General features: G+C 47.3%; 3 protein-coding genes across 12 annotated transcripts in view; 2 read left to right on the top strand and 1 right to left on the bottom strand.

Annotated features, from left to right (window-relative positions):
- LOC128111971 (sentrin-specific protease 5-like) overlaps positions 1 to 4,093 on the top strand; it is a 39,912-nt gene extending 35,819 nt beyond the window's left edge. For all 4 annotated transcript variants that reach the window (XM_052740567.1, XM_052740568.1, XM_052740570.1 and 1 more), the window contains one exon: positions 337 to 4,093. In XM_052740567.1, coding sequence (XP_052596527.1) covers positions 337 to 447 — 111 coding nt within the window. In that variant the 3' untranslated portion in view covers positions 448 to 4,093. The remainder of the gene's footprint in view (positions 1 to 336) is intronic.
- Positions 4,094 to 6,241: 2,148 nt separating this feature from the next.
- Positions 6,242 to 26,902, bottom strand: part of LOC128111973 (nuclear cap-binding protein subunit 2) — a 29,857-nt gene continuing 9,196 nt past the window's right edge. For 3 of the 7 annotated variants that reach the window (XM_052740573.1, XM_052740571.1, XM_052740574.1), the window contains 2 exons: positions 21,577 to 21,777; positions 17,913 to 19,743 (listed from right to left, as the gene is read on the bottom strand). In XM_052740573.1, the coding sequence (XP_052596533.1) occupies positions 18,188 to 19,743; positions 21,577 to 21,694 (1,674 nt within the window). In that variant the 5' untranslated portion in view covers positions 21,695 to 21,777 and the 3' untranslated portion in view covers positions 17,913 to 18,187. Of the gene's footprint in view, positions 8,027 to 8,482; positions 8,622 to 10,437; positions 10,620 to 15,769; positions 15,966 to 17,912; positions 19,744 to 21,576; positions 21,781 to 26,902 lie in introns of those variants that run through there. The other 4 variants (XM_052740575.1, XM_052740576.1, XM_052740577.1 and 1 more) reach the window with 4 other exon arrangements.
- Positions 16,081 to 23,662, top strand: LOC128111975 (protein NCBP2AS2-like). Its single transcript, XM_052740578.1, has 2 exons — positions 16,081 to 16,757; positions 23,047 to 23,662. The coding sequence occupies exon 1, from the start codon at positions 16,081 to 16,083 to the stop codon at positions 16,378 to 16,380; it is 300 nt and encodes a 99-aa protein (XP_052596538.1). The 3' UTR covers positions 16,381 to 16,757; positions 23,047 to 23,662.

Below are 26,902 nucleotides of genomic sequence, written 5' to 3'. Positions count from 1 at the left end.
ATGCCCAGCTGTACGCGGGCCTGGAGAGCTGACTCTCATCTGATTCTCAGGTTGAGTTTAGCGGCTTAACCCTAATCCCAGCACTCGGCGGCAGAGCTCTGTGAGGCCAGCCTGGTCTACACAGCAAGTTCCAGGACAGCCTGGGCTGTTACACAGAAAAACCATCTTGAAAAACAACAACATGATTTTCCAAGAACCAAAAACATTACTCTGCAGCCTTAGACTGTTAGGGGTGTGTGTGTCCACAAGGCAGTGGCGGGGAGGGAGCACAGCCACACCTGCCACCCAGCTGTCTCTGGGACGGAGGACATTTTTTTTTTTTTTTTTTTTTTCCAGTACTGCAAGTGCCTCGCCTTAGAGCAGCCTTTCCAGTTTTCTCAAGAAGACATGCCTCGAGTACGGAAGAGGATCTATAAGGAGCTGTGTGAGTGCCGGCTCCTGGACTGAGACTCAGCAGGGACTCCAAAAGGCTGGCCATGTTGGAGCAGAGAGTTTGTTACTTGAATCTCCAAACACTTACTGAATTTTTACAGATCTTTCAGATTGGTGGTATTGGGCCACTATTGTTACCTCAAATTTATTTTTGCCCTTCTTCATTTCTCCTGCTATCATGTACTTTTTTTAATGTTCAGTTTAGTTTCATTTTAACTTTATGGATTCCATACATCCCTCCCATATTTAATATTTATTATCCAAACGCATGCATATAGACAGAGCATGCAGTAAAGAGTATTAAAAAAAGCCTAGTAGATTTGGTGCCGCTTTTGAAACATAGTTAGATGTGAACTGAATACAGGTTTAAAATTTAACCCCAGAACTTAAAACTGCAGGATGTTTTTGATGCAGTGTAGCTCAAAATAGATGTTCCCTATGGCATAAAGGGGAGCACAGAGTGGTTGTGAAAAAGCCAGTCATGTTTTACGTATACCAGCAGCACTTTTCCTGATGTCCCTCAGACGAGTCTCTGAGCATGAGATGCATTCCTTTCGAGGGTGAGAGGGCTGTTCTGCTTAGGGACACAGTGCTTGCAGGCACAGTGCTGATTTGAGAAGAATTAAGGTATGAGAGGAAAAAAAAGCAGCGTCCTTGAAGGCCAGTTAATTTAAAGGTTTCTTTCGTTTTGTTTTGTTGTTTTGAGACAAGGTCTCACTATGTAGCCCAAGCTGTCCTGGAACTCACAGTAGCTAGGCTGGACTCAAACTCAAGCTAATCCTGTCTCTGTCTCCCCAGGGCTGGTAATATAGGTACATACCAATACACTCTACAATAAGGTTTCCATTTTGGTCTTAGGATTATAATACATGGATTAAATCTCATAAAGGCTTTTCTTGGGACACTGAATTTTCTTGGATTTTTTTCCTGGGTTTGACTTGTGGAAAAAAAAAACAAACCCTTAGCATCCATCAAACTCATAAACGAGAATTTGGCTTTTCATAGAAGTAATTTGCTAGTTCTCACTTCTCTTTGTTGCCTCCCATGCACTCCAAGGTATTTAAGATTTACAGGAATGGTTCTACTTGAAGGTATCTGAAATACAAACAGTCACAGTAGAAGACTAGCTGAGTTCTTCTGCAGATGGTGGGAGAAGAGAGGGCAACACGGAGGAGGTCTCTGGGGAGAGAGCACACGAGGAATGTTTTTCTCCAGTCTTCTCTGGTGGCCCAGTATCTTGAGGGGTCTTTAGCTTCTGCAAGAATAGTCTGAATCCTGTACTCAAGAACTCCGTTTATTTAACTCCGTCCCCTGGGGACGGCTGTAGAGTAGCCTGTTCTGTGGATTAGGAAGAAAGTGGTAGATCCTGTGTCTTTAATCTGGTCTTTTGTGACACGTTTTCAAGAAAATAAGTAAGATGCATATTAAGCCTAACCAGTCAGTTTTTTCTGAATTGAAGGAGGGAGAGCAATAAACTTGTGCAGAAAACTACAAGTAAATGGCAGAAGGTAACTGCCTAGTTAGGCATGAGCCGTTTGAAAAACAGAACAGGTGAAATGGCTGAGCAGGGCTTACTGCCACAGGTAAGGGCTGAATCAAACTGAAGTTTACGTGCACGATTCCCTGCCACAGCATGGACACTGGGCAGTGGCCCTGGCACTCTCCTCTCCTTAGTCATCCAGACTCCAAAGTCCTTAGCATAAAACCAGTCAGTGTTTCTTGTGCTTCAGGTTATTAAAGAGCCTGAGAGTAGAGGTACTTTGTCACAGGTAAGGTGATCACCACTGGGGAAGATGAAGTTAGAAGGGGAGACGTCTCTTCCATTCCTGTAGAACTGGGGATTGAACCAGCGTCGTCTGTGTGCGAGGCAGGTGCTCTGCCACTGAGCTGCCACCTTAGCCCTCTTTGTGCTTTTGTATTTTGAGACATGGTCTCATGAAGTTGTCCTGTTGGTTTTGAATTCACTCTGTGCCTGAGCCTGGCCTCGTCTACACCCCTGACACCTGAGTAGCTGGAATTACAGGCCAGCCCTGCAGGCCAGACTGCTTGAAGATCTCCTAGGGAAGGGGTTTGGGAAACAGGGTCTCAATGTCAGGCTAGCCTCAAACTCATTATGGTAGCTGAAGATGACCTCGAATTCCCAGTTCTCTCCCAGGTGCTAGGATTATAGGTTTGTGTCACCATGCCCAGCTAAAGATGTGGTCTAAGACTTTCAGACATAATTACACCAACATGAGCATCTTCAAAACTTATATCCGAGATACAGCATGGGTTTTCGTTGCTGTGCCTATACTGAAATAGCCAGCAATGAGATGATGGACTCAATGTCTTGAGTGAGGAAGTATCTATCTCACTTCCCCAATAACAGACCCATCAGGAGAAGTTACAGTTGTATTCCTTTGAGAATCTTGTTGAAACAGGGTCTTTGTTTAGCCCAGCCTGGCCTCAAATTTCCAGTCCTTCTGCCTCAGCCTCCCTGATGTTTGGATTACATGGGTGCACTAGCATTTTCAATCCTAGGAGAATCTTAATGCCCAGAGCCTGAGTGGCCTCTTCTCCCGACTGAGAAATGGTCATATCAGCACTGAGGCATGCAGGAACTCAGCTGTCCAGGTCCAGTCAGTTACTCTTCCTTCTAACATGATAGGGCACCGTCTGGTGTACTGCTCAGCTTGCTTTAGCCTAAATGCTGGATGTTTTGAGTATGTTCTAAGTCTTTCTGTCATTAGTGAGGCTTGGTTTCAGAATACATAGTTGCGCTCTCTCTTCTTGCGACTACATGTAAACTTCTGTTTAGCTTTCAAGTCTTAGGTTGTAATTTTTTGTCTTGGTGTTTGCAGGAATGCTTTCTGTCACTGGCTTGGCACCGAACTGTTGATCCCATAAAGTAGGCAGACTGTGTCACTGGGATGAATGTAAACCCTGCACAGACTTAGAGCTATTCATATAGGATGAGCCTTCATAAGCTGCCCAATCCTCACGGCAGACTTACCTGGCTGTGGTTGCTTCTGTCCAGTGGTCTTTCCTTTTGTTAAATTTCTAGTAATGAATATAGGTTTAATTCATCTTTTAGTTTCCTTAGGCATCATGAGAATTAACTTTCAGTTGGCTGCTCAAGGAAGGAAGAGCAGTTGCTGCCAATAACTTCACAGTGCGGTTTGACTTTGCACTGTACTGTTTACTATTGAATATGAATAACATGGTCATCTTGAGTTTATCGTTGGAATACGACAATAACAGACCTAACTGGGGACACAGCCAGGACTTGCCGAATGGGAGTTATCCCTTTTCTCTGCAGTTGTGGACTGCTTCGTCCATGCATGAGAAGCAGTCGGGGGTCTGAGTGGGTCGGGGTCAGAAACAGTGAGCTAATACTGTACTTCAAATACACTGATTATCTGCTCTGCTTCATTAAGAGACCAGGTTAATCAAGTTATACAGCGCATACTTCTGCTGTGTGCTAGGCTCTGCCTCCTGGCTGGTAGATATCTAAGATCTGGGGAATAGCATCTAAGAAGTGCTATTGTATTTGGGGTTACAAAAGCAGACCTAGACAAGTTGTTCACTTGAAAGATTATGATCATGTAAAATTACAGTCAGTACTCAACCCTTCTAGCAAACTATTTTTTTGAAAAATAAACTAAATGCCTTTATAAACATGCGTTCTTGTGTTGAATAACATGTAATGCTTGGTGGATAGTATTTCTTAGAGTCATTCCAGTGGTAACAAGGCTCACTGAAGAACAGTGACCATCGTAAGCCCTACCTAGCTCTAGCCATTGAGCTGGGCACTGCAGCTGGAGCGCCTTCCTGGATGGATGTGTCCTAGTTTATCTGATACCATGGCTACTTGCCAACATGCAGCTGCCGAGTACAGAAAATGTGCTTGGTGTGACTGAAAACTCAGGCTTCAAATTCTCTCTCTCTCTCTCTCTCTCCTTTTTTTTTTTTTTTTTTCCTTTTCATTTTTGGTTTTTCAAGATAAGGTTCCTCTGTGTAACAGCCCTGGATGTCCTAGAACTTGCTTTGTAGACCAGGCTGGCCTCGAACTCACAGAGACACACTTGCCTTTGGCATGTGCTACCACTCCCCAGCTAATTTTATTCTTTTTATTTACAATGTGTGATGGCGCACGCCTTTAATCCCAGCACCCAGGAGGCAGAGGCAGGAGGACCTCTGAGTTCGAGGCCAGCCTGGTCTACATAGTGACTTGCAGGCTAGCCAGGACTACCTAGAGAGATATTGTCTCAAAACAACAAAGAATCACAACAATCATTTATTTATTTATTTTGGTTTTTCGAGACAAGGTTTTTGTGTAGCCTTGGCTGTCCTGGAACTCAATTTTCTAGACTCACCTACCTCTGCCTTCCAGTAATCCCTAGAGCTGGGACTAAAGATGTGCACCACCACATCTGGCTAACAGTCATTACAGTTTACTTATGAGTGTTCTGCCTGCACATAACTGTACCATAGCTTATGTAGTCGGTACTCATGGGGGGCATTGGATCCCATGAAACTAGAGTTACATAGAGTTGTGAGCCACCACATCAGTGCTGGGAAGTGAACCCAGGTCCTCTGGCAGACAGCAGGTGCCACTGAGCCATTGCTTCAGCCACCACTGTATGATTTTTAAATAGCCACCTGCGGTGTTCTGCCACCATATTGGGTAACAGCTCTAATCCAAGTCTCAAGTTTATACCTCAGTTTACAGTGCATAGGAAGCTATTGACTTTCAGGTCTCAGGACGGCTGCTCTGCTCTTCACTCACACACTGCAGCCTACCTGTCTCTGTGGACTGTAAGTTCTTTGTAGTTTTGTTGCTGTTGGGGCTAGAGATTTGCCTTTTGAGATAGGTTTTTGCTGTGTAACCTTGGCTAGTTTTTTCCCTCACCTTCCCAAGAATGGATTACAGGCATGTGTCACCACACCCATCTCAGCATACATTTCTGAGAGCTCACTTTCTTTGATTAAAATGGGATGTTGAGATAGGTTTTTGCTGTGTAACCTTGGCTAGTCTTTTCCCTCACCTTCCCAAGAATTAGGATTACAGGCATGTGTCACCACACCCATCTCAGCATACATTTCTGAGAGCTCACTTTCTTTGATTAAAATGGGATGTAGTTCAGATACTGTATCCGCAGTAGGAAAGAGGGGTGTGGTGGTTTAAAGAAAATGGTCCCCATAGGGAGTGGCTTAGGAGGTGTGGCTTTGTTGGAGTGGGTGTGGCCTTGTTGGAGGAAGTGTGTCACTGTGGGGGTGGGCTTTGAGGTCTCCTATGCCTAAGGTATACCCAGTGTGGAACACAGATTCCTGCTGCCTACGGGTCAAGATACAGAACTCTCAGCTACTTCTCCAGCACCATGTCTGCCTGCATGTCCCACCATGATGATAATGAACTAAACCCCTGAAACTGTAAGCCACTTCATTAAACGTTTTCCTTTGTAAGAGTTGCGGTGGTCATGGTGTCTCTTTACAGCAATAGAAACCCTACAGCACGGGATGTAATAGAAAAAGACTGTCAAAATTAGCATCCTCAAGCCCAAGAAACATCCTCTTAATTCAGCCCCATCTCCTTCCTGTCCCATCATCTAGAGTCTACATCCTGGGAAAACTGGCCTCTCTGCCCTCCTCCTTCAGTAGCTGCTTGGTGCGTCTTTGTCTTCACAGGGGACCCACACTTCCTCTCATGCTCTGCCATCGTAGTTACAAATGTCAGACTGAAATGGACATACGAGTTTTGTACATTACCTCTCCCAGGGTACAGGGCATCAAAACATCCTTTTTTATAGGCAAGGAAATATACACAGAATAAGTTGGTCTAAATTTATTGAAACTTGTTACAGAAGATAAAATTCCCACTGTTTTGGGTCACAAGATTATAGAAATCTGAGTTATATTTTACTACAAAAGAATATGATAAACAGTTCAAACTACAGTACAAAAACCTTTATTTTAAAACTCAAGTGTCTCCTCATTAAGTGTTTGCAAATGAGCTTCCTAAGCTGTTCCATTACAGTAGTTACAGCTCCAAGAAAATCACACTTAATTCAGCCTCAAAGATGTTCTGCCCCAACTTTGAAAAACTAGTGAGAATTAGAAGATGCTTTAGTAAAGTAACAGATGAAGAGATTTCCTTTTTTTTTGTATCTTGAAAAATTACTCATATGTAGTATTAGAAAGAAAATGCAAAATCCTCTAGACTCTCTCTGTGGAGACCTCCAGCATACTGTTAATGCACGGGCCTCAGCAAGCACAATTTGAGGGAAAATAAGAAAACAGACTGAAGGATGTGTACCAGTTACAACAGACATTTCCTGGAGGAGGCTTTCTGTTGTTAAACACTACCAGTTTTCAAACTCTTTTATTGTTTAGGCAGTCCTAAACCCAGAACCACTCACATAAGTACCTAACCACTGTGCCCCCCCACCCACCCACCTCCCCCACCCCTTTTCTGTTCCTATTTTGAGGCAGACTCAAAGGTGCCCCAGCTGGCCTTGAACTTTTGATTCTCTTGCTTCAGCCTCCCAAGTAGCCAGGATTATAGGCCTGGCTGAAGCCCCCTTTAAAAGCCCATTCTAGTCCAAGTCATTTTGAAAATAGGAAAAAATAATCCAATGGCCCAATCGCAGCTTCCATGTCCAGGCAATGTTTGAACTTTCATTCCATTCCCCACTGACAAGTGTCTTCCCCGACTTCTTAGGATAACAGAGGCTCTCTGTCTAACAAAGTCCTTGGAGGTTTTTGTTTGTTTCTGCGTTTTCTGTTGTTTCTTGTTTTGTTTTAAACTGTCAGTGAAACATTTGTATCTTTTGAGGAATGTGTTTAGTGACCACTCTTCAAGTCCTGATACTGTCCTGATAATATAAAGCACAGAAGCAGGTAGCAGCCTAGGACCTTAATTAAGGCTGACTTTTGTGCCAGCCATATTGAAATATAAAAAGCAAATCCAGTTGACAAGTACCTGTTCCTAATTTAGAGCAAGGCTACAGACTATAGGAAAATCTCAGCAATACACATGCAAACCTAAAGTGTAAAAAATGACATCACTTCCCATGAAGACTACCAGACTACTTGTAAAGTCAATTCTTTTTTTTTTTTTTTGTCTTGTTTTTTGAACAGGGTTTCTCTGTGTAGCTTTTGGAGCCTGTCCTGGAACTCACTCTGTAGACCAGGCTGGCCTCGAACTCACAGAGATCCACCTGCCTCTGCCTCCCAAGTGCTGGGATTAAAGGCATGTGCCACCACCGCCCGGCTATAAAGTCAGTTCTTAAAACGAAGTGTTGATTCCGGCTGACAGTTTAATTGGCACAGAACGAGTCTGTTGCCCAGGATTACAGTTTTTGACCTAGTAACAGAAAATCAACCTAATAAGACCAGAATTAAAGGCATTCTTTTGGATTCTGTCTTTTAATATTTCAGAAGAAAACCGGAAGTGGCTTCCAGTGCAACAGAGATCTGATCAAACCTTGGGTCATGCTCATCAACAGTCAAGAGTGAGCTGTGTACTCGGGGCTCTCTCCACTCACTGTTTTTGTACCAATTTGCCATAGCCGCCTCTGCCAGCATCGTAGTCATCCCGATATTCATCTCGAACCTAATTGAAAACAAACAACAGAGCACCATGGGCCGTTGATATAACCAACAATCATGGCAGCATAGCTAAACCCTTTCAGATGTCCACGAACAAGCAGGGCATAAAGATTACAGTAAAACTCATTGATGTGCATTTTGCTTTAGTTCCAGACCTTGTTGCAGGAGGAAGGCCCCTAGCATGAGTTCAGTAACACTTAAAGAAATGTACAGAATATTTCAGAGTCTGAAATTTCCTTATCGTTGGCCCTGGTGCACACCCATCTGTGATTTCAACATTCAGGAGGCAGAGGCAGGAGGATCTCAAGTTTGATGCCAGTTTGGCTACATGGCCAAGATCTTGTCTCAGGAAAACCCCATCAAAACTAACAAACACAAGCTCACAGAAAAGGATTTCCACACATTGACAGAGCACCTGTATTATAACTGGAACCCCAGGCAGATTAGCTCAGATGCATACCTGACCCCCAGATCGTCCACGTCCATACTGCCTGCCCTCCTTAAAGCCTGCATCCCAGTCTGTGCGGATGAGCCGGTCATCCAGACGAGTTCCGTTTATGTACCGCATGGCATTCTCCGCATCTGCTCTCGAATAGTATCTTAAGTGGAAGTATTAAGGAACACCACCAGCATTTCTTCAAACAAGAGACAGGAAGCAACACATCTAACGATACAGAGTTGCTAAAAAAAAATTAAGTGAAAAGCTAGCCCAACCAGACTAATAACAAAGAAACTCATTTTGTAGAAGCCAGTTCAGCCTTGTTCTAACAGCACTTAGGGACACATAAAGGATAAGTAAATGACATTTGTCCAGACCTGAGTCAGTCATGATTTCCTAGGTATATCTGCTAATAATTATTTGGTCCATGTTTTGATTTGCAAATAGAAAAATATGGTCAATGTAATATTCGACCACAAACTTCTTATGCAGAACAATGATAAAGTTGGACATAGTGGTTCATGTCCATAATCCTAGCACTCAGGAGGCTGAAGCAGTGGGATTTCTGTGAGAGTGAGGCCAGCCTGGACTACAGACCAAGATTCTGTCTCAAAACAAAAACAATGTCAAAAGGGGTGGTGGTGGTGGTGGTGGTGGCCGGAGAGACGGCTCGATGGTTAAGAGCACTTGCTTTTTCTGAGGACCTGGGCTTGATTCCCAGAACCTATGTGGTGGTTTACAACAGAACTCCAGTTCCCAGATCTGATGCCTTCTTAGGACCTCAGAGGGTATCAGGTATGCACGCAGTGCACAGACATACATGCAGGCAAAGCACTAACATCAAAAGTTAAATATAATAAAAAGTTTAAGAACCACCACCAAAAAAGAAAAATCTTACTCATATACATGCATAAACATATACATGCTTATACATATGTAAATTAAAAAAATCCTAATTACTGACTTAAGCAATTATAATTCACAGCTGGACTTGCTGCTTTTTTTTTTTTTTTAAAGATTTATTTATTATGTATACAGCATGTGTGCCTGCAGGCCAGAAGAGGGCACCAGATCTCGTTACAGATGGTTGTGAGCCACCATGTGGTTGCTGGGAATTGAACTCAGGACCTCTGGAAGAGCAGTCAGTGCTCTTAACCTCTGAGCCATCTCTCCAGCCCCCTGGACTTGCTGCTTTAAATGAGTCTTTCCTTGTCTTTAGATAGGGAAACCTTTGGTGAAATTCCAGCACCTGACACCTAGACAATGCCTAGCAAGCAGTAGGCATTTAATGACTTGTTTCATGAATGCTCGACAAAGAGCAAAACCAGTGAGCAAGAGTAGGCTTCTTTTTGTCCACTTATCATGAAATTGTGGTGGCAAGGGCCCCACCTGCCTGGAGGCTTATCCCAAGAGTGGAGAGCTAAACAACATAAGATGATGCCTTTTTTTCCCCTTTGGAGACGTTCTGTATCTCCAGCTGTCCTGAACTCATTATATAAACCAAGCTGAGTCCAAACTCACAGAGATCCACCTGACTCCACCTTGAGTGCCAGGATTAAAGTGATCCAAGGTGTGTGTCACCATGGCTAGAACTCTTTTTGGTTTTTCGAGACAGGATTTCTCTGTGTAGCCTTGGCTGTCCTAGAACTCACTAGGTGGACCAGGCTGGCCTCAAACCCAGAAATCCACCTGCCTTTGTCTCCCAAGTGCTGGGATTAGACACTTTTTCTTAAAGATTCATCTATGAACAAAATTTCTGAACAGAACGCAGTATCAGTTTCACAGTTTACAGAATATGACTCATAGGAAGAACTGAGAGGAAACTATAGGGATTATAGTGATGGCTAGAGTTCCAGTCAGCCAGGGCCACACAGTGAGACCCTGTCTCAAGAAAAGAAAAGGAAAAGAAAAAGGCAGGTCCTCCGGCTCTTGTGTCCTGTCCTGGTTCGACAGTTACATCAGATCCCCAAGGATACTCCACAAAACAGAACCCACATGCCGTCTTCTTCATTTTATCCAGACCCATGATGATCTTCTTTATGTCACCACTTTTGCTGAAGAGTTCATAAATCTGTTCTTCAGTTGTATAAAAGGAAAGATTTCCAACATATAGTGTACAGCTTTTCTTCAGTAATTTTTCTTGTTCTTCGTTGTCACCCTAGAATTTCAAATAGAGACGAAGTTAAACATTACAACCTAAAAAGAGATCTGCTTACAGCTAGGGCTACTGAATGCTCAGCGGGTAAAAGCACCAGCTGTGCAAGCCTGGTAACCTGAGTTTGATCCCTGGAACCCAAGTGAGAAGCTGGATGTGGTGGCATGCACCTGAAATCCCAGAACTCCTACAGGAGATTCTCCTTGAAGCTTGAGGCCAGCCTTGCCTGGAGTACACAGACAGAGCAGAGACAAGAACGAATCCTCAAAGAGGAGAGAGGTGAGAAACCATTCAAGTTTCCTGTGCCCTCCGCAAGCATTACACATACATAAAATGAACAACAGACTTGAGCCTTGCTTAAAGTCCTATTCCTAAGTATAATAAAGAAGCCCATTCTGATTTGGAAATTAAAGCCTCTCATCACCCTGATTCCTAGCATACTCTTCCATGCCATGAGAGGTGGTTTTGGGGGTTTGGGGGTTGGGGTGGATGCAGAGATGACTATTCCAGAGGACACTGCTCAATTCCCATTGCCCACATGGCAGCTTAGGACTGTCTAATTCCAGTGCTAGAGGATTCAACGCCCTCTTCTGGCTTCTGTGGTTGGTCACCAGGCATGCATGTGGTGCACAAACGTACATTCAGGCAAACGCTCATGTACATAAATAAAATATATTTTAAAGTGTGGATTGGTTTTGGGTGGCGTTGGAGATTGAACACAAGATGTGACACATTAGGCAAGAACTCTACCAGCCTGGAAGTATTCCCGTTCTAAAATACAGCCTGCTTTTAGTGGAGAAACAGAGCATGTAACTCCTCCTATACCACACTGCCCTACGAGTGGCATGGAAAGAGAACTCTTTCTTTCTTCTTCTTCTTCTTCTTTTTTTTTTTTTCAAGACAGGGTTTCTCTGTGTATCCTGGCTGTCCTGGATCTCGCTCTGTAGACCAGGCTGGCCTCGAACTCACAGAGATCCGCCTGGCTCTGCCTCCCCAGTGCTGGGATTAAAGATGTGCACCACCGCCGCCTAGCAAGACTCACTTTCTTTAAAAGACAGGGTGAAGCCAGAAAGCTAGGAATGGGAGTCAAGTGGGCTTCAGCCCATACAACAACCTCCAGGGCCACAGTGGTTCACTGTGGCCTAGACCTGGTGTTTGATCACTGTGGTTATGGGGAACAGACTCAGGTTAGCATGCTGAACAACAACCCCACGCCAGCTTTGTTTCTCTTTTCTCCAGGACCTTACACTGTAGCCTAGACCAGTCTTGAACTTTCAACACCCTGCTTCAGCTCTCTGAATGCTGTGATTACACACGAGCCACCACACTCAACTAGTACAGTATTTTAGGTGTCATCCCTGCGCTTTCTAGCATTCCCGCTGGAAAGGACACAGATATACAGATGTGGTCAACAGGCCCACCAACGACCAGACATTTTTAGCCTAGTGTGAGGGCCCAGACATTAGCCATATGATGGAATCCAGCTGGAGAGTAGCTGAGAAGACTCATGTTCAGGGCATTCACTCAGAAACACTCCATTTTCCATTTAGCAGTCCTTAGGAAATGTTGATCCAGTTCTCTTTATTCTGAGAATATGAGTGCATTAATCACTTCTGAATTCTTTGTAGCACAGAACTCAGGCTAGCAGTATTTATTATGTATACAGTGTTCTGCCTGCATGTATGCCTGCAGACCAGAAGAGGGCACCAGATCTCATTACAGATGGCTGTGAGTCACCATGTGGTTGTTGGGAATTGAACTTGGGAAGTGGAAGAGCAACCAGTGCTCCTAACCTCCAGCCCAGAATAGTAGGTTTTATGTGAGCAAATTTAGTGATAGATTAGAGAAACATGGAAAAACTGAGAGGAAACTAAAGAGTCTGGCTTACTTCCCCATGGCTTGTTCCAGTTGGGGCTTCAGTCTTCCAGGACTAGGAACTGCTAGAGTTTTGTTTGGTTGGTTTTTTGTTTTTAAAGATTTTTATTTAATGTGTTTTGCGCGCGCGCGCGCGCACACACACACACACACACACACACACACACACACACACACACACACACGAACATGTACCACCTGCATGTAGTACTCATGGAGGCCAGAAGAGGGAGTTGGAACTGCAGTTAGAGATGGTTGTGAGCCACCATGGGGTTGCTGGGAACCAAACCCTGGTGCTCTGCAAGAGCAGCAAGTGTTCTTAACCTCTGAGCTATCCCAAGTTGGAGTGAAAAGTGAAAGAAGAGACAGAGTATGAAGGGTCAATTTAAATGTATGTCTGTATGTTTGTGTGTGGGAACATCCATGTGAATGCAGTGCTTTGGAGGCTAGAATAGGGTGTTGGATCCTCTGAAGCTGGAGTTACAAGCAGTTCTAACCCATGTAGTGTGGCTACTGGGAACCAAACCTGGCTCATTTGCAAGAGTAGCATGTGCTCTTAACACTGACCCATCTCTCCAGCTCTGTAGTTTTGTTTACTTTTTAAGTTATTCCCTCGGCCGGGCGGTGGTGGCACACACCTTTAATCCCAGCACTCGGGAGGCAGAGCCAGGCGGATCTCTGTGAGTTTGAGGCCAGCCTGGGCTACAGAGCGAGATCCAGGACAGGCACCAAAATTACACAGAGAAACCCTGTCTTGAAAAACAAAAAACAAGTTACACCCCCCCCCCCCCCCCCCCGTGTGTGTGTGTGTGTGTGTGTGTGTGTGTGTGTGTGTGTGTGTGTGTGCGCGCGCGCGCGCGCGCGCATATAGGCATAGGATTCCCTGAAACTGGCTGAGATACCTGTGTACTAGGGACTGAACTAGGGTCCTCTGGTAGAGTACTACTTCAGCCATCTCTCTAGACCCTTGTTTTGTTTTATTGTTTGCTCTTTTGTTTTTTGAGACAGGGTTTCATGTAGCTCAGGCTTTACTGAACCTACAATGCAACCACGATGACACTGAATTTCTGATCCTCCTGCCCCCACCTTCCAGTAAGCACAGGCATTCACCACCACTCTAGGTTTATGTACAGCTCAAGATTTACCCATGGGCTTCATGTGTGCATGCCAGGCAAATATTCTACCTATTGAGCTATGTCTATTAGCCCAATTGGTTTGTTTTATGTTTTGAGATAGGACCATAGAGCCCAGTCTGGCCTCAAACTCCCGATATTCATGCTACCACCTCCCCGAAATGCATGGATCACCATGCCCATCTCCAAGCTACGGTTTTGTGGGTTAGGTTTATTATTATTTTATGCGTATTGGTGTTTTGCCTGCTTTTATGTCTGTGCACCATGTGCATGGCTAGTGCCTTCAGAGAGCTGAATAGGGATCGGATCCCCTGGAATTCATTAGAGATGGTTGTGAGGCATCATGTAGGTGCTGGGGACTAAATCCAAGTCCTCAAGAACAGCCTGTGCTAACCTCTGAGCCATTTCTGTAGCCCTCCACATCACCGTTTTAAAAGTCAGACATGCAGCTATACACAAGAAAATAGTAATTCTGCCTGCCCCGGAGAAGGCTCAAAGGACTGCAGGTCAGAAAGCTACATATACGTTGTTTTATTTAATTATTATCAGAACTATATGTGGTAGGTTCTAATGCATCATTCCCATTTTACATGTGAGAAAAAACAGTTGAGTCACCTAAGGTGAAACACAGGAGTTATAGCCAGAATTTGAACTTAGTCTTGGGCTGAGCATGGTGGTATACTCTTAATCCCAGCACTTGGGAGGCAGAAGCAGGTGGGCCTCTGATGAGTTCAAAGCCAGCCTAGTTTAGTTCCAGGTCAGCCAAGGCTATATAGTAAGACCTTGCCTCAAAACACAAAACAAGTAAAATTCTGGTCTTATCCCTACTGCCACATTGCCTTAAGACCACTCTGGGACTGAACAGGTGAAGTCTGTGGAACCATAGTCACTGTGTGTTCAAACAAACAGCCGGGCGGTGGTGGCGCACGCCTTTAATCCCAGCATTTGTGAGGCTGAGACAGGCAGATCTCTGTGAGTTCGAGGCCAGCTGGGTCTACAGAGGGAGTTCCAGGGCAGCCAGGGCGGTTACACAGAGAAACCCTGTCTCAAAAACCAAACAACAAAATCACCAAACCAAATGAACACAAGGTTTTAGAACTTTAGATGAGCCGTTACAGAAAACAATCCCTTCACCATTTGCTTTTTACATGTGCAGGCTGGTCTCAAACTTGTGATCTTTCTGCCTCAGTCTCCAGAACAGCTAGGACTACAGCTGTCCACCACCACACCTGGCTAGCAGATTTACTTTGTACTGCTGCTCTTTTCTCAGATACAAGTAAAATCCAAAGAGTCTACAGCATCAGTGTAACTTAATTTCACACTCAATACAGCACTGACATTGCATTCAGAAGACACTAGAAAAAGCACACGACAGAAATTGTTACTGTTCGAAGAGAGCTACAGGCTTTTGACAGAAGAAATGAATGATTCCTCTCCTGGTTTTAACCTTGCATGATGCTTTAAATTCAAAATGGGTTAAGTGACTGATGCGGAACTGTTCAAAGTAATGAGAACTGTAAAAAGCGGTAGAAGTGAAACTCATACCAGACGCACAGCATACGTTTTCAAATTAGGCTGGCTGAGTTTCTTTTTGTTTTTGTTTGTTTTTCGAGACGGGGTTTCTCTGCGTAGCCAATGGCTGCACTGGATTTTGCCATCCAGACCACCTTAATGTGACTCGTGTGGCTTGTCCATTCTGATGCCTGTCAGACAGTAAAAACGAGACTCAACTGGGGAGTCTCCCTACTGCCAACTTTGTAGGACTGACTTACAACACTAAGGAAGGACTGCAGTGCCAATCGGCAGGGTCTGGCTGATTATAAAAACAAAAACTGCTATAGCGTCTACTCAGCCGCCGCAGGGATACCTCCTCTTCATGACAGTCACTTTCCCCAAGCAGGACAAACAAGCCCATCAAACAGCCACCCTACTACCCAGACCTGCCTGCCTTGGTGCTGGTACCAGCAGCGGCATCAAGAGAATGTAAAAACAGGTCTCAAGTTCCCTAGGAGATAAAGTGGCCTCAGTGATCTCCAAACACTGCTAGGACCCCAAGAAAACAGGAAGACCCAGTAAGGCAGGTGCAAGCCGTTTCTCAGCATTCGAGCCCAAGGCTTGCCCCTCTCGTGGCCCGGCCCGCCTCACCCGGAAGTGCTGGTCCCGGTACTCGCTGAGCTCCACGTAGGAGTCGCTGTGCAGCGCCTTCAGGAGGCCACCGGACATGGTGCAGAGACACGAACCACGACGCGGCCACGGCTGGAAACGACCAGGCGGCGGCAGCGGCGGCGGCGGCGGAAACGGAAGCGTGTGCGGCCTGCTGCTGTAAGCGGACGTGGTCGGGGCCAATCCTGGGGCGGCCGTGTCGTCATCATGCGGCGTCGGCGTGTCCGTCGTCCGGCGTGGCCGGTGGGAAGGCGAGTGCGGCGGGCCCCGGGTTCCGGGGAGCTCGGAGGACGATGGTTTTCCGGCGGTTGCTGGCTGCCCTGCTGCACAACCCGCAGCTGGTGGAGCGGCTTTCCGAGTCGCGGCCCATCCGGCGGGCGGCGCAACTCACGGCCTTCGCGCTGCTGCAGCTGCAACTGCGCGGCCACGACGCGGCCCGCCGTCTGCGAGCCCTCGCGGATCAGCCCCCGGGCTCCTTGGGTCGCCGCGTCGTGCGGTTCAAGGACACCTTCACCCAGGAACTCCGCCGCCGCCTCCGGGACCGTCCAGGACCACCCCCAGGTCATCAGAAGGGCCCGGGCGCCAACGCGTAAGCACAGACTGGACTCTCCCGGGCCGAAGTCACGTCCCCTCCTCCCTTCAGTGACCTACACCGACCCCAGTGTTCATGAGTTATCTCGGGCACGATGCACGGCTTCGAATCCTGACTCGGATTGTCAACATGCAGATGCCTAAGGTCAAGTGGACCTGTGCGTGCTGGTCCTGTGACTAGGCAGGACTCAGAGGGGAGTCTAGACCAGAACATAGCATGACTGAGAGCCATGGATAAACAACCAGAAAGAACGCCTGCCTTCTACAAGCGGGACTGAAGCTGAATAAATGCTGCTGCATCCGCACTGGTTCAGGAGAATACCAGGGAAGATGGTGGATGGAATGACAACCCTAAAGTTGCCAAAATCTGATTAAATATGTAAGCTGGTGATAAGTCTGTAGGATCTTGCTAATAATAGTTAACACGTTAAGCGTCTGTGTTGATATTTGCTGTTGCATTCTGTGTGGTTTATGACTTAAAACCCCATTCGTGTGAGGAAATGGAGGCCCAAAGTCTTGCAGTGAGGTGAGCCCTGGCATGGGACTCCCAGGTCTGTGTTCTTGATCAGTCCCTACTCTTTGCAGGATTTACCCTACTCAGGGGCTGCTTTTCCACCACTACTGAGCGCTAAAGCCTCTGATACGGTGGCACATGATGCTTGGTTTCCCCTTCTCTATTTTGAGGGTCTGTCTGGGGTACTCGCTATGGTAGCTAACTCAACTGTGATTAGGGAACCCATGCATGTAACCTGCCTTGTCATTGTGAGACTCCTAACTCAGTTTCTAGACCTCTATTTGAGCCCCTCAGTTAACCTTAGCATCTAGAAGGCTTGCAGCTATTGGAAAAGCTTTTAAACTGAGTACCAGATTCTGAGCCGTCTGTGTTCCCAGTTCCCACTGGGGCAGGCTGAGAAGGCCTCACAACAGCACTAAGAAGGGAGGACATCTGGGTTCTTCATTGTAGGAGCGTGATTTTTTTTTTTTCTTGGTGCCGGGGGTAGTTCCTACAGCCTTGAGCATGCTGAACAGGAACTCCACCACTGAGCTACATTACCCAGTCTTTGAGAGAATGGCTGGAAAAATCCCTCCACTGCCCTCAAAGGAGCAGAAGAGGCTAGGGAGGTATTTTCTAGAATGGCTTGTTTTGCTTATACCCAAACACTGAGTCCACAGACTCCAAGGTGCCATGAAATAAGACAGAACTACGGTTTCCTAGTTACAGACCCTTGTAGAAATGTGTTTATCAGACTAGGGGACCTGCGCTACAGGCTCCAGGGCTGACACTGACCTCAGGACCCTCCGATCTGTTGTAAGATTGGGTGGTAGGTTGACTGAGTGGAAGGGACTTCCTTAAGATTACAGTTTGTGTGTCACAGACCGGGGACTAGAGCTGAATGGGAGCCACCTGCTGTCCCTACTTCACACTGCCTTTGTTTAGAAAGCCAGATTGGAAATCAAAAGATTGTCATGGTAGCAAGAAGTCAGGCATTGTGGGAGGTGGGAGAGGCCACTCGGGGATGTCATCAGCAGTTCATTGTCTTTGATAAGCAGGTGCTACTCTGTATTTGAAACATGACACAGCTATTGGAAGTGACAGCATGGAGAGAGACATGTGCCAGTGGGTATGCTAGGTTTCTTTGGGGACCTTGGCATTGGGACCGTGACTGGTCAGGTCTTTGGTGTCTAAGGGAAAGGAATGTGGGCTCACCTGGAGGAACACCCGCGGCTGTGCCCGGGAGAGACAGCAGGGGGAGTCCTGTTGCAGTGTCCCAGCCCAGCAGCCCGTGTAGAAGGTCGCGTGGCACCGTTCTATGGCTGGCTCCTGAGCCGTGGCTCCTGTGTCACAGCAGGCCTCCCCTCCAGCTCTATGACATGAAGACTGAGGTGGTTCCTCCAAGCCCGGCTGAGCAGAGAGGACAGGGCTGGAGGGTCCTCCAGGGTCAAGTGGGGAAACAAGAGGGTCTCATTCTTGAGAGGAAAACTGCACTTCTCCAGAGCATGCCTGTTGGTCCCGGGAGTTACCACAAAGAGTCGGCAGAGCTGTGGCCCACCAGCCATTTGGCAGGCTGGTTGTCTGCTGAAGTCGTTCAAGGCTTGGCACAGGACCCAGTCCTCAGCGCCACCCATGTCCACCACCTCCACAGGCGATCCCAGGCCGGAGAGGTGTAGGAGGTGCCGGGGAGGCATGTAAGTGTGAGCGAAGAGAAGTGTGTAGCGGGTGGTCGTGCCTGGCAGGACAGGCGCGTGGACTATGTGCTCCAAGTATTTCAGGCCAGGTACCAAACCTCCCTGATGCAGGCAGCCAAAGACGAGAGCCCCTAGAGCATTGAAGAGGACCAGGGTCCCCTTCCAGGGTATAGGGTGGGTTTGTGGACTGCAAAGCAGGACTAGCGGGACTATGAGGGGAATCAGGAATCTGGCCTCTTGGTGGCTGAAGGCAGATAGCAGGAGCAGGGGTGTGAAGTAGAGGAGGAGGAGATAAGACTTGGAGCTAGACCATGCACCCAGCACCCCCAAGAAGCCCATCTGCGGGAGCACACGGAGGCAGCTGTGGAGATGCTGCCATGCAGCCTGAAGGGCCTGAGCATGCAGTACCCCAAAGAGCAGGAAGCCATTGACCGCCAGGTGAGTGAGCCGTGCATGCGTGCCGTGCCTTGCAAGGTTTTGGGGATCCAGGTTGTAGGACAAGAAGTTGACAGGTGTGAGGACAAGGCTACCGGATGTCGAGAGGCTGGAGAAGTACCAGCTGTCCGTAGTGATAAACAGCATTGCAGCAAGAGCAGCCCCTGGCAGGAGCACCAGGGCCTCCTGGATCAGGGCCTTGACGCCAGGTTCCAAGGCCCTGTGAATGCCCCAGAGAGAGAGGGGAGCCAGAGTAAAGGCTAGAAAGGTTGGCCGATTGAAGAAGCCAGCCGCCACGATAGCGCCAAGAAGGCAGCTGTGCCACCATGGACCTGGGGTAGGCTTCTTTGATTTGGGACTCCATGCCACATAAGGGGACACCAGCACCAGCAGCCAGGTGAAGAGCAGTCCCTCGATGGTGTTGGAGAAGGTCCTTGTGTAGAAAACCAGGGTGACGTAGGACCCCGACAGCAGGCACATGGCATTCCAGCGATCTGCCCCCCACAGTGGGGCCAGATAGTACACAGCCCAGTCCAGGGCAAAGGAGAGGATAGTGAGGAGGAGTCGGGGCCCCACCAGCAGCATGTAGCCACTCACCAGACCAGGCCAGAGCCCCAGCTCTTCCCAGAGCCTGAGCAACCAGAAGGTAGAGCCAGAGGTCAACAGTGGGAAGACCACGGTGCGGCAGGAGCTGCTGGGGTAAAACTCCCAGGGCCGTGAAGCCTGCACACCCAGGATGTCCTCTGCAGAGAGAGAGGCGGGGGTGAGCCAGTTCCAAGCTTAGGCTTGTGCTGGGAAGCGTTCTGGCCTGGCACCAGGATTGCACGGCCCCCTAGTGGACAACCCCTGGGACTGCACAGGGTGGGTTTTACTCATGCTTGGGTAAAGCTACTTCGTGGGAGTCTCGGGTGGCCTGTCCTCTCCTCCTAGCCCTTTAACAGCAGAGAGCCTTCACCTGCGTGCAGAGAAGACAGGCAGAGACACACAGCGGGAAAAGGGTTTTATGTGTCCCAGCTGGTTTAAGGACGAAGGGGCTGCCGGCGACAGTGTGGATGACCTCTGGAAACACTTAGGGTTCCATAAGTGAAGTGAATAAAATTCTGCCGACAGGAATGAGCTTGGAAGCCAGGTGGCATGTGCCTGGAATTCCAGTGCGTGAGAGGCAGAGGCAGGAGGATCAAAAGTTTAAGGTTATTAGTGAGTTTGTGACTAGCCTCTGCCATGTGAGAGAGGAGACTCATCTGAAAAATACAGGAAAGTAGCCTGAACTTTCCAACTCACGGTTCAAATCTACCTGTTGAGCCCTGTGGCAGAGTTAGGTCCCCCATGCCATGATTCTTGTTCTCAAGCCGAGTGTGCTAGTGCACACCTGTAACATTTGGGGGCTGAGTCAGGACTGCTACAAGTTTGAGGCCTTCCTGGACTACACAGTGAGTTTGCGGCCAGCCTTAGCTGTCTAGACAGATGTTATCTCAAAAGGGCAAGAAAAACAAGCCAAGCCAAGTGTCTTTGAACTTTCTCCTTTAGTCTCTTAGCTGGGCACATGGCCGGATATAAAGACTTTCTCAGCTGTTTCTTTAGCTCACGTGGGCATGTGATACATTCTGACCAGTGGGATAGAAGTGTCGAACAGGGTCAGGTGTGTGTGGTGACTCCCAGAAGCCTTACTAGGAACAGTGCCGTGAGTTTTAAGGGCAAGCCTGAGCTACAGTGTAAGGCCCTGTCTCAAAAAACAACAACAAAAACCTGCCTGCCCATTGTGCACAAAATCCTGGACTCAATCCCAAGTACAGCGTAAACCAGGCATGGTGGCATGATCACAGCACTCTAGAAGTGGGAGCCAGAGAATCAGGGGTTCATGGTCATAGGCAGTTCAAAGCCAGCCTGGGCTGCAGGAGACCTTGTGTAGGAGGACCTTTGTTGAGTTTGAGGCCATAGTGAGCTCCAGTACAGCCAGGGCTTCATAGACCATGTCTTAAAAAAGAAAAGAAGGGCTGGAGAGAGGACTTAGCAGTTAAGAGCACTGACTGCCCTTCCAGAGGACCTGAGTTCAAATCCCAGCACCCACATGGTGGCTCACAGCCATCTGTAATGAGCTCTGATGCCCTCTTCTGGCCTACAGGCATACATGCAGACAGAGCACTCATACCTAAAATAAAATAAAAAAATACATAAAGAAGAAAAAAAGAAAAGAAAAAGCATTTGTGTGTAACTACTAAACATGGTCTTAAGGGAGGAGACCCTTCCTCCTGAGCCTACACGAACAGCTTTACAACTTTCCCAAGTCAGGCAAGCTTCCCTAGCCACTGGGAGAGCCCAGCTCTGAAGTCAGTCCGCTGACAAGTCCAGCAGAACCATCATTCTGAAGGACTTGTTGGCCCAAGCAGGAAAACATGGAAGAGGCTCGTATTTCATAACCATTCTCCAGAAGGTGAGGAAAATGCCCATTCCCCACTTCCAGTTCTAATCCCAGAGAGGCTGCAACTCTGCCTGTTCATTCATCCCCACGTGCGTGTCCTTCCCCACCACATAGGGACCGATGCCCCAATCACATTAGCAGGACATGGGGGTTTTACCTGCCATGACCTCGGGGGACTGGAAGAACTCATCTGGGTGTATGTAGCCAGTCTGGGGAAGGAGACACCACAAGACTCGAAGCAGGCCGAGGCTAACCCAGATCACCCTGGCTGCCATCTTCACATCAGATTGTCAAACACAGGGCTGACAGCCTGGAATGACTTCACGGCTGTCACGGGTGCCACTCTGGAGATCTACATCTGCTGAGAATGACATTCGGTAGTTACTGTAACGGAGACTATACCACAATCTGAAGACGTCAACGTAAAAATGATAATGATAAGATGTGATTAGTACACATCTGTAACCCCAGCATGGGAGAGGTTGACAGGTTGACACAGAAGGATTTCAAATTCCAGGTCAGCCTGGGATACATGGGAAATACTGTCTCAAACAAAACAAAATGGAAAAACGAAGTCAGACATGGTAGTGCACCCAGTAATCCCAGCACTCAGGCAGACGTTGAAAGCTCAGGTGAGAAACCAGAACAAAAACCACATTACAAAGAAAATGAATGTTAGGGATGGTTAGAAGTACTTGTTCCTGGGGGGGGGGGGGGCCCAGATTGGGTTCTCAGCACTCACATGGTAGCTTATAATCACCTATAACTCCAGTCTCAGAGGGTCCAACGACCTCTTTTTGGTTGTTTTTGGTTTTGTTTTGTGTTTTTCAAGACAGGGTTTCTCTGTGTAGCCCTGACTGTCCTGGAACTCACTCTGTAGACCAGGCTGGCCTCGAACTCACAGAGATCCACCTGCCTCTGCCTCCTGAGTGCTGGGATTAAAGGCAGGCACCACCACCACTCAGTTTCAACAACTTCTGCCCTCCACCATGGGCATGCACATGGTACACATGCAGGCAAAACATTCATACACATAAAATAATAAAATATATAAATTTTTAAGAAAATGAAAATTAGGGCCTGGAGAGATGGTTCAGAGGTTAAGAGCACCGGCAGCTCTTCCAGAGGCCCTGTGTTCAATTCCCAGCAACCATATGGCGGCTCACAATCATCTGTAATGAAATCTGGTGCCCTCTCGTGGCGTTCAGACATACACGCAGGCAGAACACTGCATCCATAATAAATAAATTTTAAAAAGAAAATGAAAGGGTTAAAATGGCAAGGTTGGTAAACTGAGGAAGATGAATAAGAGGGCTTGTATGAGACAGACCAGGTAGGAAGGGCAAGGCTCTACCCAGCAGGCTCTGGAAGGATCCCAGAAAGTGCCACCCCCAGGAAGAACCCCACCTCCAGGAGCAGGTACAAAACATCACTGTCCTTTCCCTAGTAAATTCTAAGCTTTTGGGATAGTTAACTTTACATATGTATATTCTGCAAGAACCCTTGCCTGTTCCATAGTCAGCTTCTCAACTTTATGGCTTGTTGTACCTGTATACGTATTCCTTTAATTGTGTCAGACTGAATTGTGGGAAAGGATGGTTTCTAAGAAAATCTCCACCTCTTCCAGGAAGCAGTCCCCAAGACAGCCTCAGAGATGGACAATGGGAGGAGCCACGGTATATAAAGACTTGCAAGTCTCAGCACTGGAGGCCGCGCTTTGCTGTGGATTCCGGGCTGGGTCTGCCTTCCACTCGAGAGTACACCTCCGTTCTTCCTTCTCGCCCGCTGAAGTAAACCCTGACTGCTCCAGCTCTGGGCCCCCGTATGAGTTCTTCAGAACTGAGGCTGCCGATGTTGGGATTAGAGGGCATTTGGGAGGGGGGCATCTCTCCATACCCACAATCCAAGTGTACTGGGTCGTTTTGTGTGTCAACGTGACCCAAGCTGGAGTCATCAGAGAGGAGGGAGCCTCGGGGCTGAGGAAATGTCTCCTTGAGAGCCAGCTGTAAGGCATTTTCTCATTTAGTCATCAGTGGGGGAGGACCCAGCCCTCATCCCTGGACCATTGGTCCTGGGTGGGATGAGTGGGTCAGGGAAAACAGGCCAGTAAGCAGCACCCCTCCACGGCCTCTGCGTCAGCTCCTGCCTCCGGGATCCTGCCCTGTTTGAGTTCCTGTCCCAACTTCCTTCAGTGATGAACAGTGATATGAAGGTGTAAACCAAATAAACCTTTTCCTTCCCAACTTGCTTTTTGATCATGATTTTTATCACAGAAATAGAAACCCTAATTAAGACATCAAGCCAACAGAGGAATCGGGGAAAGACTAGATTTGTCTTCTTCCTCCTCCTCCTTTTTTTTTTTTTTTTTTTTTTTGAGACAGGGTCTCCCTGTATAGCCAGCCCTGGCTGTGCTGAAACTCACTCTGTAGACCAGGCTGGCCTCGAACTCACAGAGATGCCTCTGATTCTGCCTCCCAAGTGGAATTAAAGGAATTAAAGGAATGTTGAAACACTCTTCAGATCTCCAACTCCATTCGGCTTTGTTGACTGCAACACACTCTTTCTCTTGGGCTGGCTCCACTCCCTGTTAACAGCTCTCCTCATCAGGTATCCCACGACTCTGGCATCTCTGACATCTTGGGTTCTCCAAGGCAGTCCAGGCTTCGACTTCACAGCTTCATGAAATGGCCTCTCTAGGCCTCCATTCAGGGACAACCCTGACACATGCCTGGCCTCAGTGGCTTTCCTTAGGCGTGGAGAGAAATTCCACAGTCTGTTTCTTCTATCCTTAACTCTAAAGCCAGAATAATATGGCCGAAGCTGCCAAGTTCTGCTGCTTACTGGGGCTGGAACATGGCCCCCTCGTTCAATTACATCTTCACCAGCTCTGTGTCGTTTTTGGCTGTCATGGAACTTGCTCTGTAGACCAGGCTGGCCTCAAACTCAGAGATCTGCCTGCCTCTGCCTTCCAAGTGCTGGGATTTGTGCACCCCCACACTGGGCTCTAAGCTTTTTTAGTGCCCTTTCACAAGAGAAGAGCAGGAGAAAGAGGAAGAGGAGGACCACGGACAACCAGAGGCTTCAATCTCAACAAGTCAGAAAATAGCCTGCAAGTTTCCACGCCTCTGTCTATTGTAACTGGAAGGATGAGACAGCTGGAGACTAGCGCCCAAACCTTGTCAAACTGAATCCCCAGCCTTGAGGGGGCCTGCTGTGAACATCTGAGGGTCTGCTGTGAACATCTGAGGGTCTGCTGTGAACATCTGAGGGTCTACTGTGAACATCATCTGAGGGTCTGCTGTGAACATCTGAGGGTCTACTGTGAACATCTGAGGGTCTACTGTGAACATCTGAGGGTCTACTGTGAACATCTGAGGGTCTACTGTGAACATCTGGGGGTCTACTGTGAACATCTGAGGGTCTACTGTGAACATCTGGGGGTCTACTGTGAACATCTGAGGGTCTGCTGTGAACATCTGAGGGTCTACTGTGAACATCTGAGGGTCTACTGTGAACATCTGAGGGTCTGCTGTGAACATCATCTGAGGGTCTACTGTGAACATCATCGGGGGGTCTACTGTGAACATCATCTGAGGGTCTACTGTGAACATCTGAGGGTCTACTGTGAACATCTGAGGGGGCCTGCTGTGAATGTGATGAACATCAACTGTAGAGGAATGGGATCCCAAACATTGGAAACTGAGGGAAATGAAAGACAGAGATGGTCGTGAGCTGCCTTTGCTGGTACTTTCCTCTGATTATACCGGCTTTGGGATTTTTTTTTTTTTTTGAGACAGGGTCTCACTATGCATCCCTGGCTGTCCTGAAACTTGCTGTGTGGTTCCATCTGGCTACACACCTCCGCTCTGGTGATGGTGTCTCTTCACAGCAAGGAAACCTTAAGACAGGTAGGGTCTTGATATGTAATTCAGGCTGGCCTGGCCTTGAACTCATAGTCTTCCTGCCTTGTCCTCTGGAGTGCTGGGTTATAGTCATTATTATATTAGTCAGGGTTCTCTGGAGTCACAGAACTTATAGAATGAATCTCTCTCTCTCTCTCTCTCTCTCTCTCTCTCTCTCTCTATATATATATATATATATATATATATATATATATATGTGTGTGTGTGTGTGTGTGTGTGTGTGTGTGTGTGTGTGTGTGTGTGTGTGTATGTGTGGACGTATGCTGCAAGCCGCAAGAAAATGTAATGGACTCCAGCTACTATCACAAAAACTACTACTTGGAAAGGTCAAGGACTTTTCCAAAGGTCAAGCCATGGCTTAAGAAGTCTTGGTGATATTTTAGCTTTTGTGTATATATTAGCTGGTTCCTACAATGGTTTTCTTGTATGCTATGCTTGCTTCCAAGAACTCCTAACAGTGTATTTATCTAAAATACCTATCAAGCATCTCCTGAACTAAGGTAACACCCTTATGGAAACACGCCTGTCTCCTCGGTCAGGCAGCTAGCTTTATTTCTTGTGCAATTTAAGGTGAGAACCTCCTTTCTTTTCTTTTTTTTTTTTTTTTTTTAGTTTTTTCGAGACAGGGTTTCTCTGTGCAGCTTTGCGCCTTTCCTGGATCTCGCTCTCTAGACCAGGCTGGCCTCGAACTCACAAAGATCCGCCTGCCTCTGCCTCCCAAGTGCTGGGATTAAAGGCGTGCGCCACCACCGCCCGGCGAGAACCTCCTTTCTTATACAGCCTTACTAACAGTATAGCCTCCTAACTTCTTACCTAACCACTTCTAGGAATGTAGACTGAGCACATAGCTCCCCCTTTTGATATACCAACCAATATTAGCTCTCAGTTGACCTCCTCCTTTTACCACTTCCTTTTTGGGTTGTAAAAGAAAGCCTGACGGCCACTGTCTGAGGACAGTTCTTACTGCCTTTATGACCCTGTAGGAATTCAAGCCTGGGGACCTGGCCGGAGCGGGAGGAGTGCTATCGCTTGGGTTTACAACGGAATACCTCAGAGACTTGGGGAGAACTGAGAGGGAAAAGGAGACTTAGAGGAGGATTTTGGCGAGAAAACTTGAGGACCAGACGGAGGGGAGGAAAGAGAATGGAAGAACTAGATGGGTAAGAACTGGTGAGGAATGGACTAGATGGGAAGAACTAGATTGAAGGGCTAGAAGAGAGGACTAGAGGAATGAGATGGAAGATGAGGAAGAGCCAGATGGGGAAGAACAAGATGAGAGAGAAGGAGATGAGGAGAGGAGCTAAGATGGGAAAGAACTAGATGGATGAGAACCTAGATGAGGTAAAATTAAGATGAGAGAATTAAGATAGAACTTAGAGGAGACAGCAGATAAATGTGGAGAGAAATCAGGAAAGAAAGGAGCTAGACACGAGAGCAGAACAGAGGCTGTGTAGAGAGAGAACCATCACAGAATAATAGTGTATGGACTAAGGGGTTTCGTGTACATAGATTCATTTCATATCATCAAAGATTAGATTATCAGCTGGTTGCAGATTCTTC

The sequence above is a fragment of the Peromyscus californicus genome, unplaced genomic scaffold, assembly GCF_007827085.1.
Source record: "Peromyscus californicus insignis strain IS unplaced genomic scaffold, ASM782708v3 Scaffold_16__1_contigs__length_79575227, whole genome shotgun sequence".
NCBI lineage: Eukaryota > Metazoa > Chordata > Mammalia > Rodentia > Cricetidae > Peromyscus > Peromyscus californicus.
This window is presented reverse-complemented; position numbering and strand designations above follow the sequence as displayed.